Source organism: Galeopterus variegatus, unplaced genomic scaffold (genome assembly GCF_000696425.1).
Source record: "Galeopterus variegatus unplaced genomic scaffold, G_variegatus-3.0.2 Scaffold2336, whole genome shotgun sequence".
Lineage (NCBI taxonomy): Eukaryota > Metazoa > Chordata > Mammalia > Dermoptera > Cynocephalidae > Galeopterus > Galeopterus variegatus.
Window position 1 is genome coordinate 23,434 of NW_007728447.1, and position 14,438 is coordinate 37,871.

The 14,438-nt window shown below is 35.4% G+C and overlaps 1 protein-coding gene across 1 annotated transcript in view; it reads right to left on the bottom strand.

Moving 5' to 3' along the window:
* Positions 1-14,438, bottom strand: part of ATM (ATM serine/threonine kinase) — a 128,450-nt gene that overhangs the window by 12,798 nt on the left and 101,214 nt on the right. The window contains exons 54-60 of the mRNA XM_008581365.1: positions 14,001-14,159; positions 13,389-13,527; positions 12,271-12,353; positions 5,360-5,500; positions 4,454-4,570; positions 3,216-3,365; positions 1,132-1,297 (exon numbers count right to left, since the gene is read on the bottom strand). Coding sequence (XP_008579587.1) covers positions 1,132-1,297; positions 3,216-3,365; positions 4,454-4,570; positions 5,360-5,500; positions 12,271-12,353; positions 13,389-13,527; positions 14,001-14,159 — 955 coding nt within the window. The remainder of the gene's footprint in view (positions 1-1,131; positions 1,298-3,215; positions 3,366-4,453; positions 4,571-5,359; positions 5,501-12,270; positions 12,354-13,388; positions 13,528-14,000; positions 14,160-14,438) is intronic.

Here is a 14,438-nt window from a genome sequence, read left to right on the forward strand (position 1 = left end):
CTAAACAACATTTTCTCTTTACTAACAGGCACACATTTCAAAATACTAGTACTCTGAAAATTAGTGTGGTTAAAGTTGAAATCAGTTATTTACTTGGGCTAAAGCATCACATCATAGGTACTTAAATTTTTGTTGAGCATACTTATAATTTCAGATGTCTATGGGTTAATTCTTCATTCTTCAGTGAAACTTTCTTCTGCTTAATGAATTAGATTTAATACAAATTAATCATTAATTCATCTCACCAGGTACATATCCAGGAAAAACGGCATTTCTATTTTTAAGACAGATGATGATATGCCTTAAAATGCTTTTAACATAAATGAGAGATACCATGTGATGTTACAGAAAAAACATCGGGTAGGGAGTCAGGACGCTGGGTGTCTGGCTAGCTCTGTTATTAACTGGGCCTACTTTCCTATTTATAAACTAAATTAGCTGAATCAGATTAGTGATTACTTGTGAACTTTTTTGAAACCTACATTATCTTTCTCCCTGGGGTTTGGTACATAAGTGATGGAAGGAGTCATCTTTAGTTGAAAACCAATAGATTAGATGACTTGTAAAGTTCCTATTGATTCTCATACTCTAGAATTTTGCTGACTACCCTACCTAGCTATTCCAATTTCTGAGAAATTAAAAAATGAAGTCAAAACATATGTTGTGTACTAAATATTTGAACATGTATCTATCATGATTTCTATTCTGAAAACAAAATTCTGTTAAACAAGATCAATCATTGGGTGATAATATCACAATTTTATAGAGGTTCTATGCGAAAGAATAACAATGATTAAAGGAAATAAGTCAAATGGAGTTATCAAAGGTTTTAATATTTTCCAAAGAAAAATCTCAGAAAATAATATATTGGCAAGAGAGAAAATAAACCATATTCACTATAAAACAAAGAATAAGAAAAACCAGTCTTATTTCCCTACCTTGGAGCAGGAGAATTCTCTTCTGCAAAAGCTATAAAAAGCTATGGTTAGAGAAGCTAAGAATCAGGATGAACAAGAAACATGATGATTTAATGATAAAGATGGTTTGTTTAACAACCACCATCACCAGCAACATCCCCTTGCAACTCAGAATGTAGAAAAGTGCTGAATCTACTAAGATGTACAAGATTACCAATAGAAGAAGTGGCCACACTGCGAGTGTAAGCCAATCGTTTCTCAAACCAGACAGCTGGGTCCAAGAATTTTTCCATGCAGAAGTAACGGAAAACTGGTTGAAAATTTTGGCAAATATCCATGAAGGTTTCATATTTTTCTTCAAAAGACTTCTTTTGCACATCCTTTAAATAGATCATATATATTATTTTCTCAATACTGTGTCCAACTAATTCAACTAATGCCTACTATGTTTCTATATGAAAAAATGATATAGGGGCAATAAAAAGATGAACAAGATACTCTACCCACAGAAGTTAACAGTCTGGTCAGGGCAGCAATTACTTACAAGTGATAATCCCTTTAGGATTTTCATATTAATCATAGGGGAAGGAGGCACAACAACAGTGACTGTTATTTGTTTTAAGTAAATTCCAATCTGAATAATCCTATAATGTAGGTGGAAGTAAACACAGAAATGCCAAATGTGTCTCCAGATAATCTCAGGTGGCATCACAGCACCAGGGTGCAATAGGAAACAGTGAAAAGGAGGAAAAGTAGAAGAATCTCTGGGTGGCTGGTGAGGCAAAACAGTTGACATGTCTCAGATATTTGTTCTCCAACATCTTCTCACTATATAACACTTTCCTGAAGCAAAGCTTATCTACTTCAATGAGCTCAACTCTCATCTATGTGCTGATGACTTCTAAATCTGTATCTTTGGCCCAGATATCTTTAATAAGCCCCCACTTATTAAACTGCCCACTTAACATCTTCACTTGGATCACTCTCAAACCCAAACAAAACAACTCTTCATCTTTGGTAAACCTCAACCACTCCTATATTCTTTAATTCAGTAAACAGCCTCACTAACCACCCCGTCTGGGAGAACCAGAAAAGAAGACTATTACTTTTCCCCAGCCTCACTTCTAATCAGCATCAAATCCCATTACTTCTGCCTCCTTAATATTTCTCATATCTACCCACAATTTTCCATTACTAATGTTATTAGTCTTAGCTCAGACCCTGTCTCACGATTCCGGTCTGCTTTCTCAAAGATATAACCCACAGTGCTGTCAGAGTCAACTTTCTAAAATGCAAATCTGATATCACTATCCTTCTCAAAGGGCCCCTGTCACTAAAGACAAACTTCTTAGCATTTCATAAAGTAACCCTCCACTTTTTGACCAACCACTACTGCTCCAACCTCATCTATTTATTCCTCCTCAAAGACTAAGCCTATGCTGCCTTTGCCTGCTCATGCCTCTTTCCCTTTGCTTGTATGCTCCTTCTACCTGGAAACAAACTCATTTAAAAAACTGAGCTCAAACATCTCCTCTATGAAGACTTTTCTTGAATCTAATTCTCTCCACTCCTCCCTGCCCCTGGTAGAACTAACCACCTCCTCCTCCATGCTTACATTGTACTCTCTGTGACCTGTACAGACTTCTATCACAATGCCTATAGCACTAACCACACATTTTTAAAAACATGTGACAGAAAGCACAATAAAATGAAAAGAAAATGGATTTTGAAGTTGGACAGACTTCAAATTCTTGCTCCACTATTTATTAGTTCATTGACCTTGGGCAAGTTAAATTCTCTGAACTTCTCATTTTAAAATAAGGTAAGAACACTAATGATTAGTCATAATATTTATGAAGTCTCAGCATAGCACCTTGTAGATAGAAGGCATTCAATAAATATTGCTCATCTGGTGAACGCATGTCAGACCAGATGGCCAGTGTGACATGGCAAATGTTTTAGAAGATTCTCTATATCAGTTTCTTATAAAAATCATTTCATAAGGTGTTTTGTTTTAGTTAGTGTGTTAAGAATTAGCTTACCCCAAATTAAAAGCAAATTAACATAAATTGAATAATGTTTAAATTTCTTATCTAACAAGAACTGACACTTCACATAGTTTAAAAACCTTTCTTTTTCACTCATGCTTTCATTCTGGTGAGCTTACTTTCTCTTACTTAGCACCTTTAACAATTATCCCATGAAGCTAAAACTTTTTGTATTCTATAATATTTGATAGCCATCAGCTTTAATAAGTTATTAAATATAATCTTGCAATAACTTTTGAGTGCCACTCACCATCATTTTCTTCTGGCATTGATAGGCACTGAAATCCTTTGGCCTGTATCTTTTATGAGCACCATCTTCATTGTTAACAAGAAATTCACCAATAGGGACAGTTCCCGTGCACCATTCAAGAACTCCACTTCGCTGAGACAGGGGAACCACCTGAAGTTATAGATTAAATACTTTTTGATTATGGAAGGCCATTAAAGAGTATTTGATGATCATTCGACTATCAGAGTCAGTGCAAAGCATTTTCTCAAGTTGTGTTAATATTTCTCCGTCCAAAGGAGACAAAGCTCCTTGGAGGAAAGCAACCAGAAATAAACTTAAGATCAAAGATTAGGATTTTCTAGCCAGCTGCTTAGACTTCTGAGAGCCTGCCCATCTCTCCATCTCCACAATTCCCTGAGAGATAACTCCTGTTAATTATACTCATTATCATCTGTGATAGATCCATATTTAGTTTGTTCCATTTAGCAGAAGAATCAACTCTGCTTTTCTCAGTTGGTCACTCGTCTTTATGGTATTTTTAACTCTATATATTTTTATTTTAATGTACTAAAATGTTGAACTGCTTTTGCTTCATGTCTTAAGGAAGACTTTAATTATAGTCTCCCCTTATGTGCAGTTTTGCTTTCTGTGGTTTCAGTGGCCCATGGCACAGGGCAATAAGATATTTTGAGAGACAGAAACCACATTTACATAAATCTTATTATAGTATATTGTAATGTTCTATTTTATTATTAGTTATTTGTTGTTAATCTCTTACTGTGCCTAATTTATAAAGTAAACTTTATCATGGGTATGTATGTATAGGAAAAAACATAGTATATACAGTGTTTGGTTACTACCACAGTTTCAGGCATCCACTGGAGGTCTTATATATTCTAATACAAGACCTTCCTGCAGATAAGGGGAGACTACTGTAATGGTGACTTGGTCAGAGAAGGACTCTTTTTGAGGAGGTGACACTGGACCTGAATGAAGTAAGGGAGTAACTGGTACAATGATCTGAGAGAAGAGCATTCCAGGCAGAGGGATGTAGAAAAGCTGTGATATGAAAATGAAATTGGTGTATCTAAGCTCAAAAGAGAAGGTGAACCAAGTGGAGATGAGTCATCCATCACAAGGAGAAAGTGCGAGAGAAGAATGGAGAGAGTGGTAGATATGCAACATAGACCAATGTGGCTCACAAAGCCTAAAATGTTTACTATTTGTTCCTTTGTACAGTAGAAGTTCAAACTAGTTACCTTATATGTGCAAATAGTCAATTTCCTCTTCCTAGTTTCAGTGTTCCTCTGTAGTAACGTATTACACATCTGGAAAACCTGCTGCATGACAGCATCTTGTCTCAGGTCATCACGGCCCTTCAGCATAATCAAACATGAATAACTAAGCACAGTTCATTTTATCATAAAAACACACAGAGTCATCCGGGGACAGGAAAAGGCATTTAGAAATCAATCTGAGCATCTGTGCTCCTCTTAACAGTCTCTCAAATAACTAAGACCTACTGCCATTCTTTCATTTAGAATAAGATATAACACTGGGTAGGTAGACTGATTTAGAAAAAAAAGTTTCCCCAGCTGTTTTTGTAATTAGACTAATTGGAATTCCCCCACCTGAGGGTACACTGCAAAATGCCTGAGTGGAGCAGCACTGTATCTTTCCACCAATCCCTGCATTTCTCCATCAATCCCCAGCACTGCCCAAAGAGCTCTTGAGCAAACAGTAAAGGAGGAATGCTGTCCATTTCTGATACACTAAATAGCACTTGGCACAGTACCAGGCCCAGTATACTGAGGCAAAGGCCTTCAACTTGTACTATTCAAGGAAATAAGCAATAGCCACCAAAATACTTTTTCACAAGTAAGTTGATTGTTAACCTCAACATGTCTGTAACTTAACAGTATTCTTTTACTTGAATCAACTTTATAATAATGATGGTCTTTCAGAGACACACAAAAAAGGAGAAAAGCATTCTGGTTCTAGAATATACTACATTTCTATTCTACAATTTTTCTCCTCACTTGTAATTATTCAGAATAAATATGAAGACCCAAATAAAGCAGGAAGAAAATATCAACTAAAGTTTTTCTTCAACTTTGACTTCATTAAAACCCTGTAAAGACCACATCAGAGAAGGAAAGTCTCACCTTGACAAGCTGTCTCCTTTCTTTGCCATCAGAACCTACACAATCTATTATTTTTGGTAAATTTAAACCCCCTGCTAAGCGAAATTCTGCTTTAAATGACTGTATAGTCACCAGATTTCCATATTCTCCAGTGGGGTCCACCTAATAAGAAATATAAATATGATAAAAGGTCAGATATGCTATTTACATTTAAAGAAAAATACATTATAAATGGCAATTTTAACATTAAACAGAGGAATATAGCAGTGGAACTGTGCGGCTGGATGCGGACCCTCACCCCACTTTGTACCCAGGGGAGAGAGTGCCAGGCCCCACACGGCACCCTGCAGCTAGAGGTGGTCCCTCCCCGCTTCTTGGACCCCAGGGGGAGCACCAGCCTATGGGTCCGACTCACCGAGTTTGGCCTAGCAGAACCGGATGGCACTAGGAGCCCATTCTACATCCACAGAGTCTAGAACAGGAACCAACGTGGTTTAACATAACCACCATCACACCTACTGTCAAACAAAGATAATTCACCTCCACAGCAGCAACCAGGGCCACTACACAGCCAACCTTAGTGTAATAGAAGAAGCAAACCCTCTACCAAATCATCAAAAAAGTACTAGAAGTACAAACAATCAAGAAAAAATGATACCACCAAAAGAATATAGTAATGCTCCAAAGTCAGACTCCACAGAACAGGGAATCTTTGAAATGTCTGAAAAAGAATTTCAAGTAATGATCTTAAGAAAACTTAAAATAAAGGAAGACTCAATTAGAGAACACAAATAAACAAGAAAAAAATATTCAGAATATGAAGGAGGAAATTTACAAAGAGATCAATACCTTAAAAAAGAGTGTAGCAGAATTACTAGAAATGAGAGACTCAATGAAATAAAAAACACAACTGAGCTTGAGCAGCAGGGTAGAGCAAGCAGAAGAAAGAATTTCAGAGCTTGATGATGGTCTTTTTGAAAGAATTCAGGCAGACCAAAAAAAGGAAAAAAATTTAAAATAACAAGGAAAATCTAAGAGAGATAGCAGACAACCTCAAGCGCTCTAACATCTGAATTGTCGGTATTCCTGAAGGGGAGGAGAAAGGAAAAGGTATTCAAAACCTACTCGAGGAAATAGTAACAGAAAACTCCCAGGTGTAGGGCGATATACAGACCTTCAGTCAAGGAAGCTCAAAGGTCCCCAAACAGATTCAACCCAAAAAGATCCTCCCCAAGACATATTATACTTAAATTCACAAAGCTCAAAGACAAAGAGAGAATTCTACAAGCATCAAGAGAAAAGCATCAGGCCACATTTAGGGGAACCCCCATCAAACTAACAGCAGACTTCTCAACCGAAACCCTACAGGCCAGAAGAAAGTGGAATGATATATTAAAAATACTAAAAGAAAAAAAATTGCCAGCCAAGAATTCTTTACCCAGCAAGGCTCTCCTTCAGAAATGAGGGAGAAATAGTGTATTTCCCAGACAAACAAAAGTTGTGGGAGTTCACCACCACATGACCAGCACTGAAAGAAATTCTCAAGGGAGTCATTCATCTGGCATCTGACTAATGGTGCCATCACAAATACACAAGACAGAGCAAAACCCACAGTTAAAACAAAAATGCCAGCAAGAAAGAGAAAGGAGGTAAATCATTCTACCTTAAATTCCCAACTAACACTGAAGAAGAGAAATAAAAGGGGGAAATAATGATCAAAGGATATTTAAACCATCTAAACAAAAAGCAATTAAGTGATAGGAATTAAGCAACACTTGTAAAGAACTACTCTACATGTGAATGGACTAAACTCCCCATTCAAAAGACACAGACTGACTGGATTAAAAAGCAAGACCCAAGTATATGCTGTCTTCAAGAGAACCACCTCACCTGCAGAGACACACATAGACTAAAAGTGAAGGGATGGAAAAAGATATACCATGCAAATGGAAACCCAAAACGAGCAGGAGTAGCTATTCTTATATCAGACAAAACAGACTTTAAAACAAAAAACATAAAAAGAAAGACAAAGAAGGCCACTGTGTAATGATAAAGGCAACTATCCAGCTAGAAGACATAACAATCATAAATATGTATGCACCCAATACCAGAGCACCGAGATATATTAAGGAAACACTCTTAGACCTAAAGAAAGAGATGGACTTAACACATTAATAGTGGGTGACTTGAACACCCCTCTCTCAGTATGCGACAGGTCTTCCAGGCAACAAATCAACAAAGAGACACAGGATTTAATCTACTCCCCAGACCAACTGGACTTGGCAGATATATTCAGAACATTTCACCCAACAGTTAAAGAATACACTTTCTTCTCATCAGCTCATGGTACATTCTCCAGGATAGACCACATATTAGTTCACAAATCTAGTCTCAACAAATTTTTAAAAACTGAAATCATTCCAACTATCTTTCCAGACCACAATGGACTAAAACTGGAAATAAACAATAAGCAAAAGTCTGGATGCTATATGAATACATGGAAAGTAAATAATAGGATCCTGAATGACTTATGGGTCCAAGAAGAAATTAAACAGGAAATCGAAAAATTCCTAAAACTAATGAAAATAAACATACATCATACCAAAACCTATGGCATATTGCAAAAGCAGTACTAAGAGGCAAATTTATTGCAGTAAATGCTTATATCAAAAGAATGGAAAGACTTCAAATAAATGACTTAACACTATGCCTCAAAGAACTTGAAAAACAACAACAATCCAAACCTAAAGGTAGTAGATGGAAAGAAATAATTAAGATCGGAGCAGAACTAAATGAGAAAGAGACCCAAAAAACAAGAAAAGATCAACAAAACTAAAAGTTGGTTTTTTGAGAAGATAAATAAAATAGACACACCATTAGCTAGGTTAACAAAAAAAAAAGAAGACCCAAATAACAAAAATCAGAAATGAAAAGGAAGACATTACAAATGATACCACAGAAATATAAAGAATCATTAGAGACTATTATAAACAACTGTATGACAACAAATACGAAAATCTGGAAGATATGGATAAGTTTCTAGACACATATAAACTACCAAGACCGAATCAAGAAGAGACAGAAAACCTAACAGACCAATAACACGCAAGGAGATTGAAGCATTAATTAGCAATCTTCCAACAACAACAAAAAAGGGGTCCGGATGGCTTTACGGCTAAACTCTATCAAACGTTTAAAGAGGAGTTAATACCAATTCCCCTCAAACTATTCCAAACAATTGAAACAGATGCTACTCTCCCAAACTCATTCTATGAGGCCAACATAACTCTGTTACCAAAACCAGATAAAGACACAACAAAAAAAGAAAATTATAGGCCAATATCCTTGATGAACCTAGATGCTAAAATCCTCAACAAAATATTGGCAATCAGAATACAGCAACATATTAAAAAAATCATATACTATGATCAAGTGGGATTCATCCCAGGTATGCAAGGATGGTTTAACATACGAAAGTCAATAAACGTAATACAACACATCAACAAACTCAAGGACAAAGACCGTATGATTATCTCAATAGATGCAGAAAAAGCATTTAACAAAATTCAGCATCCCTTCATGATAAATACTCTCAAAAAATTAGACATGGAAGGAAAATATCTCAACACAATTAAAGCCATTTATGACAAGCCCACTGCCAGTATCATTTTGAATGGGGAAAAACTGAAGGCCTTCCCCTTAAGGACAGGAACAAGACAAGGATGTTCACTCTCACCACTTCTATTTAACATAGTACTAGAGATACTAGCTAGAGCAATCAAGCAAGAGAAAGAAATAAAGGGAATCCAGATTGGAAAAGATGAAGTCAAACTTTCTCTAACTACAAGATGACATGATATTGTATACAGAAAAACCTAAAGACTCTATCAAAAAACTCCTAGAGCTGGTAAATAACTTCAGTAATGTTGCAGGATACAAAATAAATGCCTCCAAATTAGTAGAATTTATATACAAAAATAATGAATTAACAGTAGGAGAAATAAAGAAAGTAAGCCCCTTTACAATTGTCCCCCCCAAAATAAGATACCTAGGGATCAATTTAACCAAAGAGGTGACAGACCTCTACAATGAGAACTACAAACCACTTCTGAAAGAAATTAAAGAAGACAAAAAAAAAAAAAAAAAAATACAAAGATATTCCATGCTCTTGGATTGGAAGAATTAACATTGTGAAATGTCTATACTACCCCATGTGATCTACAGATTCAATGCAATCCCCATCAAAATACCAATGTCATTCTTCACAGAAATGGAAAAAACAATCTTACCTTTCATATGGAAAAACTAAAGACCCCAAATAGCTAAAGCAATCCTGAGCAAAAAAAACACAGCTGGACGCATAACTCTGCCTGACTTCAAATTATACTACAAAGCTGTTGTAATCAAAACAGCATGGTACTGGTATAAAAATAAGACATTCAGATCAGTGGACTAGAATTGAGAACCCAGAAATCACTCCTCAGGCTTATAGCAATCTGATATTAGACAAAGGCAACAAAAATCTACATTGGGGAAAAGACTGCCTCTTCAACAGGTGGTGCTGGGAAAACTGGATATCCATATACAGAAGAATGAAACTAGACATGTATCTCTCACCATACACTAAAATCAACTCAAAGTGGATTAAAGACCTAGGTATAAAACCCGAAACTATAAAATTACTAAGGGAAAATATAGGTGAAACACTTCAGCAGTTAGGTCAGGGCAGAGGCTTTATGAACATGAGCCTGAAAGCACAAGCAGCAAAAGAAAAAATAAACAAATGGGACTATATCAAACTAAAAAGTTTCTGCACAGCAAAGGAAACAATCAACAAAGTGAAAAGACAACCTACAGAGTGGGAGAAAATTTTTGCTAACTATGCATCTCACAGGGGATTAATATCCAGAATATACATAGAACTCAAGCTATTTTACAGTAAAAAACCAAATGACCCAATTAAAAAATGGGCAAAGGAGCTGAATAGACATTTTTCAAAGTAAGACATACAAACGGCCAACAGATACATGAAAAAATGCTCTACATCACCAGTCATCAGGGAAATGCAAATTAAAACCACACTGAGATACCACCTCACTCCAGATAGACTGGCTATAATCAAAAAGACAGTGAATAACAAATGCTGGTGAGGGTGTGGAGAGATGGGAACACTGCTGCACTGTTGGTGGGACTCTAAATTAGTACAACCATTACGGAAAACAATATGGAGGTTTCTCAAACAACTACACATAGATCTTCCATATGATCCAGCAATCCCACTTCTGGGTATATACCCAGAGGAATGGAAATCATCATGTCAAAGAGATACCTGCACTCCCATGTTCATCGCAGCTCTGTTTACAATAGCCAAGATATAGACCCAACCTAAATTCCATCGATGGATGATTGGATAAGGAAACTGTGGTATATATATACTATGGAATACTACTCTGCCATAAAGAAGAATGAAATACTCCCATTTGCAACATCATGGATGAACCTGGAGAAACTTATGTTGAGTGAAATAAGCAAAGCACAGAGGGATAAATACCACATGTGGTCACTCAAATGTGGGAGCTAAGAAAGGAAAGAAGGAAAGAAAGATCACAGTAGTGCCACGGTCTAACAGAGGGAGGGAATAATCCTAGGGCTACAAAGTTGGGGGGTGGGAGGGAAGTTGGGGGATAATTTGGTGCGGACAAGGGGTACAATAGTAATTTCTGGTAATGGGTATGTCCCCAGCATGAACCTGGCCCTCACATCATGGGCAGGAGGGGTGACAATTAGCTTTGTACCTCATGAATATTCTTAAATAAATAAATAAATAGAAAAATAAACAGAGGAATAAATGACAATTGCCATTGGTTAAGAACTGGAGCTATAACTTTACTTTCTGTATAAGGAAAGATAGAATATTTGACTCGGCCTTATAACACCAAGGTCACGGGTTCAGATCCCTGTACCAGTCAGCCAATAAAAAAAAAGAAAACAAAATATTTGACATTGGAAAAGGTTTTAAAAAATGACACACAGATAACATAATTTACCTTCCTAAATATCTTTAATAAAACAAGGGCATACCAAGTTAGAAGAGTGTTGCTGAAAAACTATTTAAAAACCAGAATTCAGGTGTCACCACATATATGTTAAGTCATCTGAGAAATAACTACTCCCCCAAAATACAATAAACTTTCAGAAAGGGTGGAGAGGAGTTTTCTAGGTTATAACTGTTAAATTTGGCATTTTCAGGAAATATTCAGCTAAATAACTTAGCTGATGTAGTTAGAAAAATATCAGTTAATCCAAATGATGCAGCTACATTTCAAATCACATAACTACAAATACTAAGCACTAAACTGCAAACTTGGAGAGATTTACAATGTACTTAAAATTATCGTTTTCTAAACTATAACCTCTATTATTACATATATCCTTGCCCACATGGTACTTCTAAGAATAAAAGATTGTGACATAGCTTAATGTATCATGTATATACAGTCACCTGAATACTATAAAATATACTGTATTACTTAATACTGTAATATATCACAGCCAATATATTTTCCTGCATACAAAAATTTAAAAACAATATAAAAAAACTAGAAAAGTAGAAACTTTCTTGCCCAGTCAAAAATTAATCTTCTCATAAGGACATGGAAGCTTTCCTCCTGGCCAATGAAGTGAATAGTCTATAGACCTTCATACATAAGATGGGAAGTTTAAAACTGAAGGCAAATAAAAAGAAAGCAGGAGAAGCCTTTGAGTATCTTAAGTCTTGGGCAAAGGGAATCTAATGCAGAAAAAAGGTTGAAACACATGAAATTGCCAATATTTAACCACTTTTGACCTATATAAAAGTAGCTACCTTAAATGGTTCAATCTAATAGAGAGGAATTTAATTTAAAAAATCAAAAGAGTTAATGATAAATTACCTTAATTTCCATAGTAGGTACAACAACATCTTCTAAATTCTTAAGTTTAGTAATTGGCTGGTCTGCTGGAATATTTATGCCTTCTATATTTAAAAATAAAAAGATATTAGTGATAACTGCAAACTGAGGAACAGCCATGAAGGTGAAGCAGGAGTATTCAGCAGATCCCACAGGCAACTTGTGGTTAATCTTAATTCATGCCCCAATTTAGAAATGAAGACCGAGGGCTTGGGCCACAACGCATCTCAGCGTCAGATCTTAGCAATGATTCATGTGGTCTGCAAATTGATTTGCAGGTTACCTTGCACTAATAATTAGACCAGATTCTACCTAAGGGACCAGGTTGAGCATATTAAAATAATTACATAATAGTTAGCATAGCACATATATAATGTACTCCTGTCACATTACTATTAAATGCAACTAAAAAAACATGACAATATTCTTTGTTTGCTTAGAGAAATACTATGTGAAGTCCCATTCTTATTTTAAAGTAATAAGGATTTAAACTTGAAGATACTGAATAGAAAAAGGAAAACAATTGTTAAAGTATGGAGAGAGAGATTCTTAGTAGCGAATGCGTATTTAGAGGCCAGTCACAAAACCAAATATTACAGTAGCTTATAATCATTTGAACCAACAAAACAAAAAGAGCGATCAAATAAAGACATTCTAGCACCTATGGAGAAAATGATATGGCCTTTTTGTTTTTAAGTCCCAGGGCACAGTGAATAACCTTATCATTTAAAAAACCTTTGACCCTGGAAACTCTCAGTTATCCAGTTATCTTAATAGACTTACCACTATCCATTTCTCTGCAGCAAGTATTTGCACCCAAATATTACCAGAAGAAATCAAATAAGTAATTTATTATAGTCACTTATTATCAGTTCCACTAAAAGATATTAACTGAAAAAGTAACTAATGGATATTGGAGTAATTAGATAAAAGTTAAGTTTTTGTATCACGTGTGAATTATAACCACCAACATCTTTATATTTGTAATTACAGCATTGTTTGTGATTTTAAACAGATTTACATATTAAGATTTGTAATTAATATATCTTTACAGTGAATAACATAGCAAGAAAGCAACACTCATTCTTTAAAACACGTACTTCTCTGAGTCTTCCACTGAGTGGCATCTAAGTTTGCTAATATAATATAAGCATCACAAAGTGCCTCAATACTTTTGACCATCTGAGGTCTCCTACTTCTGATTGTATGTATGATTTTGTTTGCAGCCTCCATTCGATCCTATTAATTTTTTAAAAAAAAGAATGAAAGAAAGAAAAAACATTACATAAAGAACTACCCAACAGTCACACTTCTCAGAATTATAAAAAGTAAAAACCAGAATTTATGCAGATCTAGACAACAGAAGGACTGTAGTTCCTCAGATACAAAAAAACGGTCACGGTATGAATGAAATATATCAAAGGTATAATAATCTCAAGAGTCAACGACTTAAGTGCCTTTCAAAAAACTGTTTTTTTCCTTTGCCTGTTGCTGTGAGAAAAAAAAGTAAAATACTACTGATATCTCCTATGCTTTGAGAAATATTCTGGAATTTTGAATCAATCTTAAGTGGCATCATAATAACAAAGGACTTAAAAACTAAATACTGTCAGCAAAACACATTCTTGAAATCTCTGAAACTTAAGAAAGAAATATTCTGGGAAAGAATGAATATCATAATTCAAAAAGGTATGTATGTTTAATCCAAATACCTCATCAAGCTGAGAGCTTTGTTTAGGTGCATTTTTAGTTATTTTACTCCTTCTTACTGCCTCTGGTTTGGTCAAAAATTCATCTTTGTTTGCATTTGCTAAGGCCAGTATAATAAACAAAGTATGATGGGGGTGATCCACTGAAATTCTAGAGATGAGCTGTAAGAAAATTAAAACTATTGGTTTTATGCAAATAAACAAAGAAAATTCACAACATTTTTCATTTTGCTTAATATTAAAATGTGTTGCTGCCTAGATACTGCAGTGGTGAAGTGTGTGTATGTCTGTGTGTGTGAGACAGATAAAGAGGCATATGAGGAAGAAGAGAGAGAAACTGAGTAACACGGAGAAGAGACAAAATACAAAATTTTGTATTTCTACTTCCCAGAGAGGAACAGTAGTATATACTTTATATAGTATATAAAAATATAAAAGCAA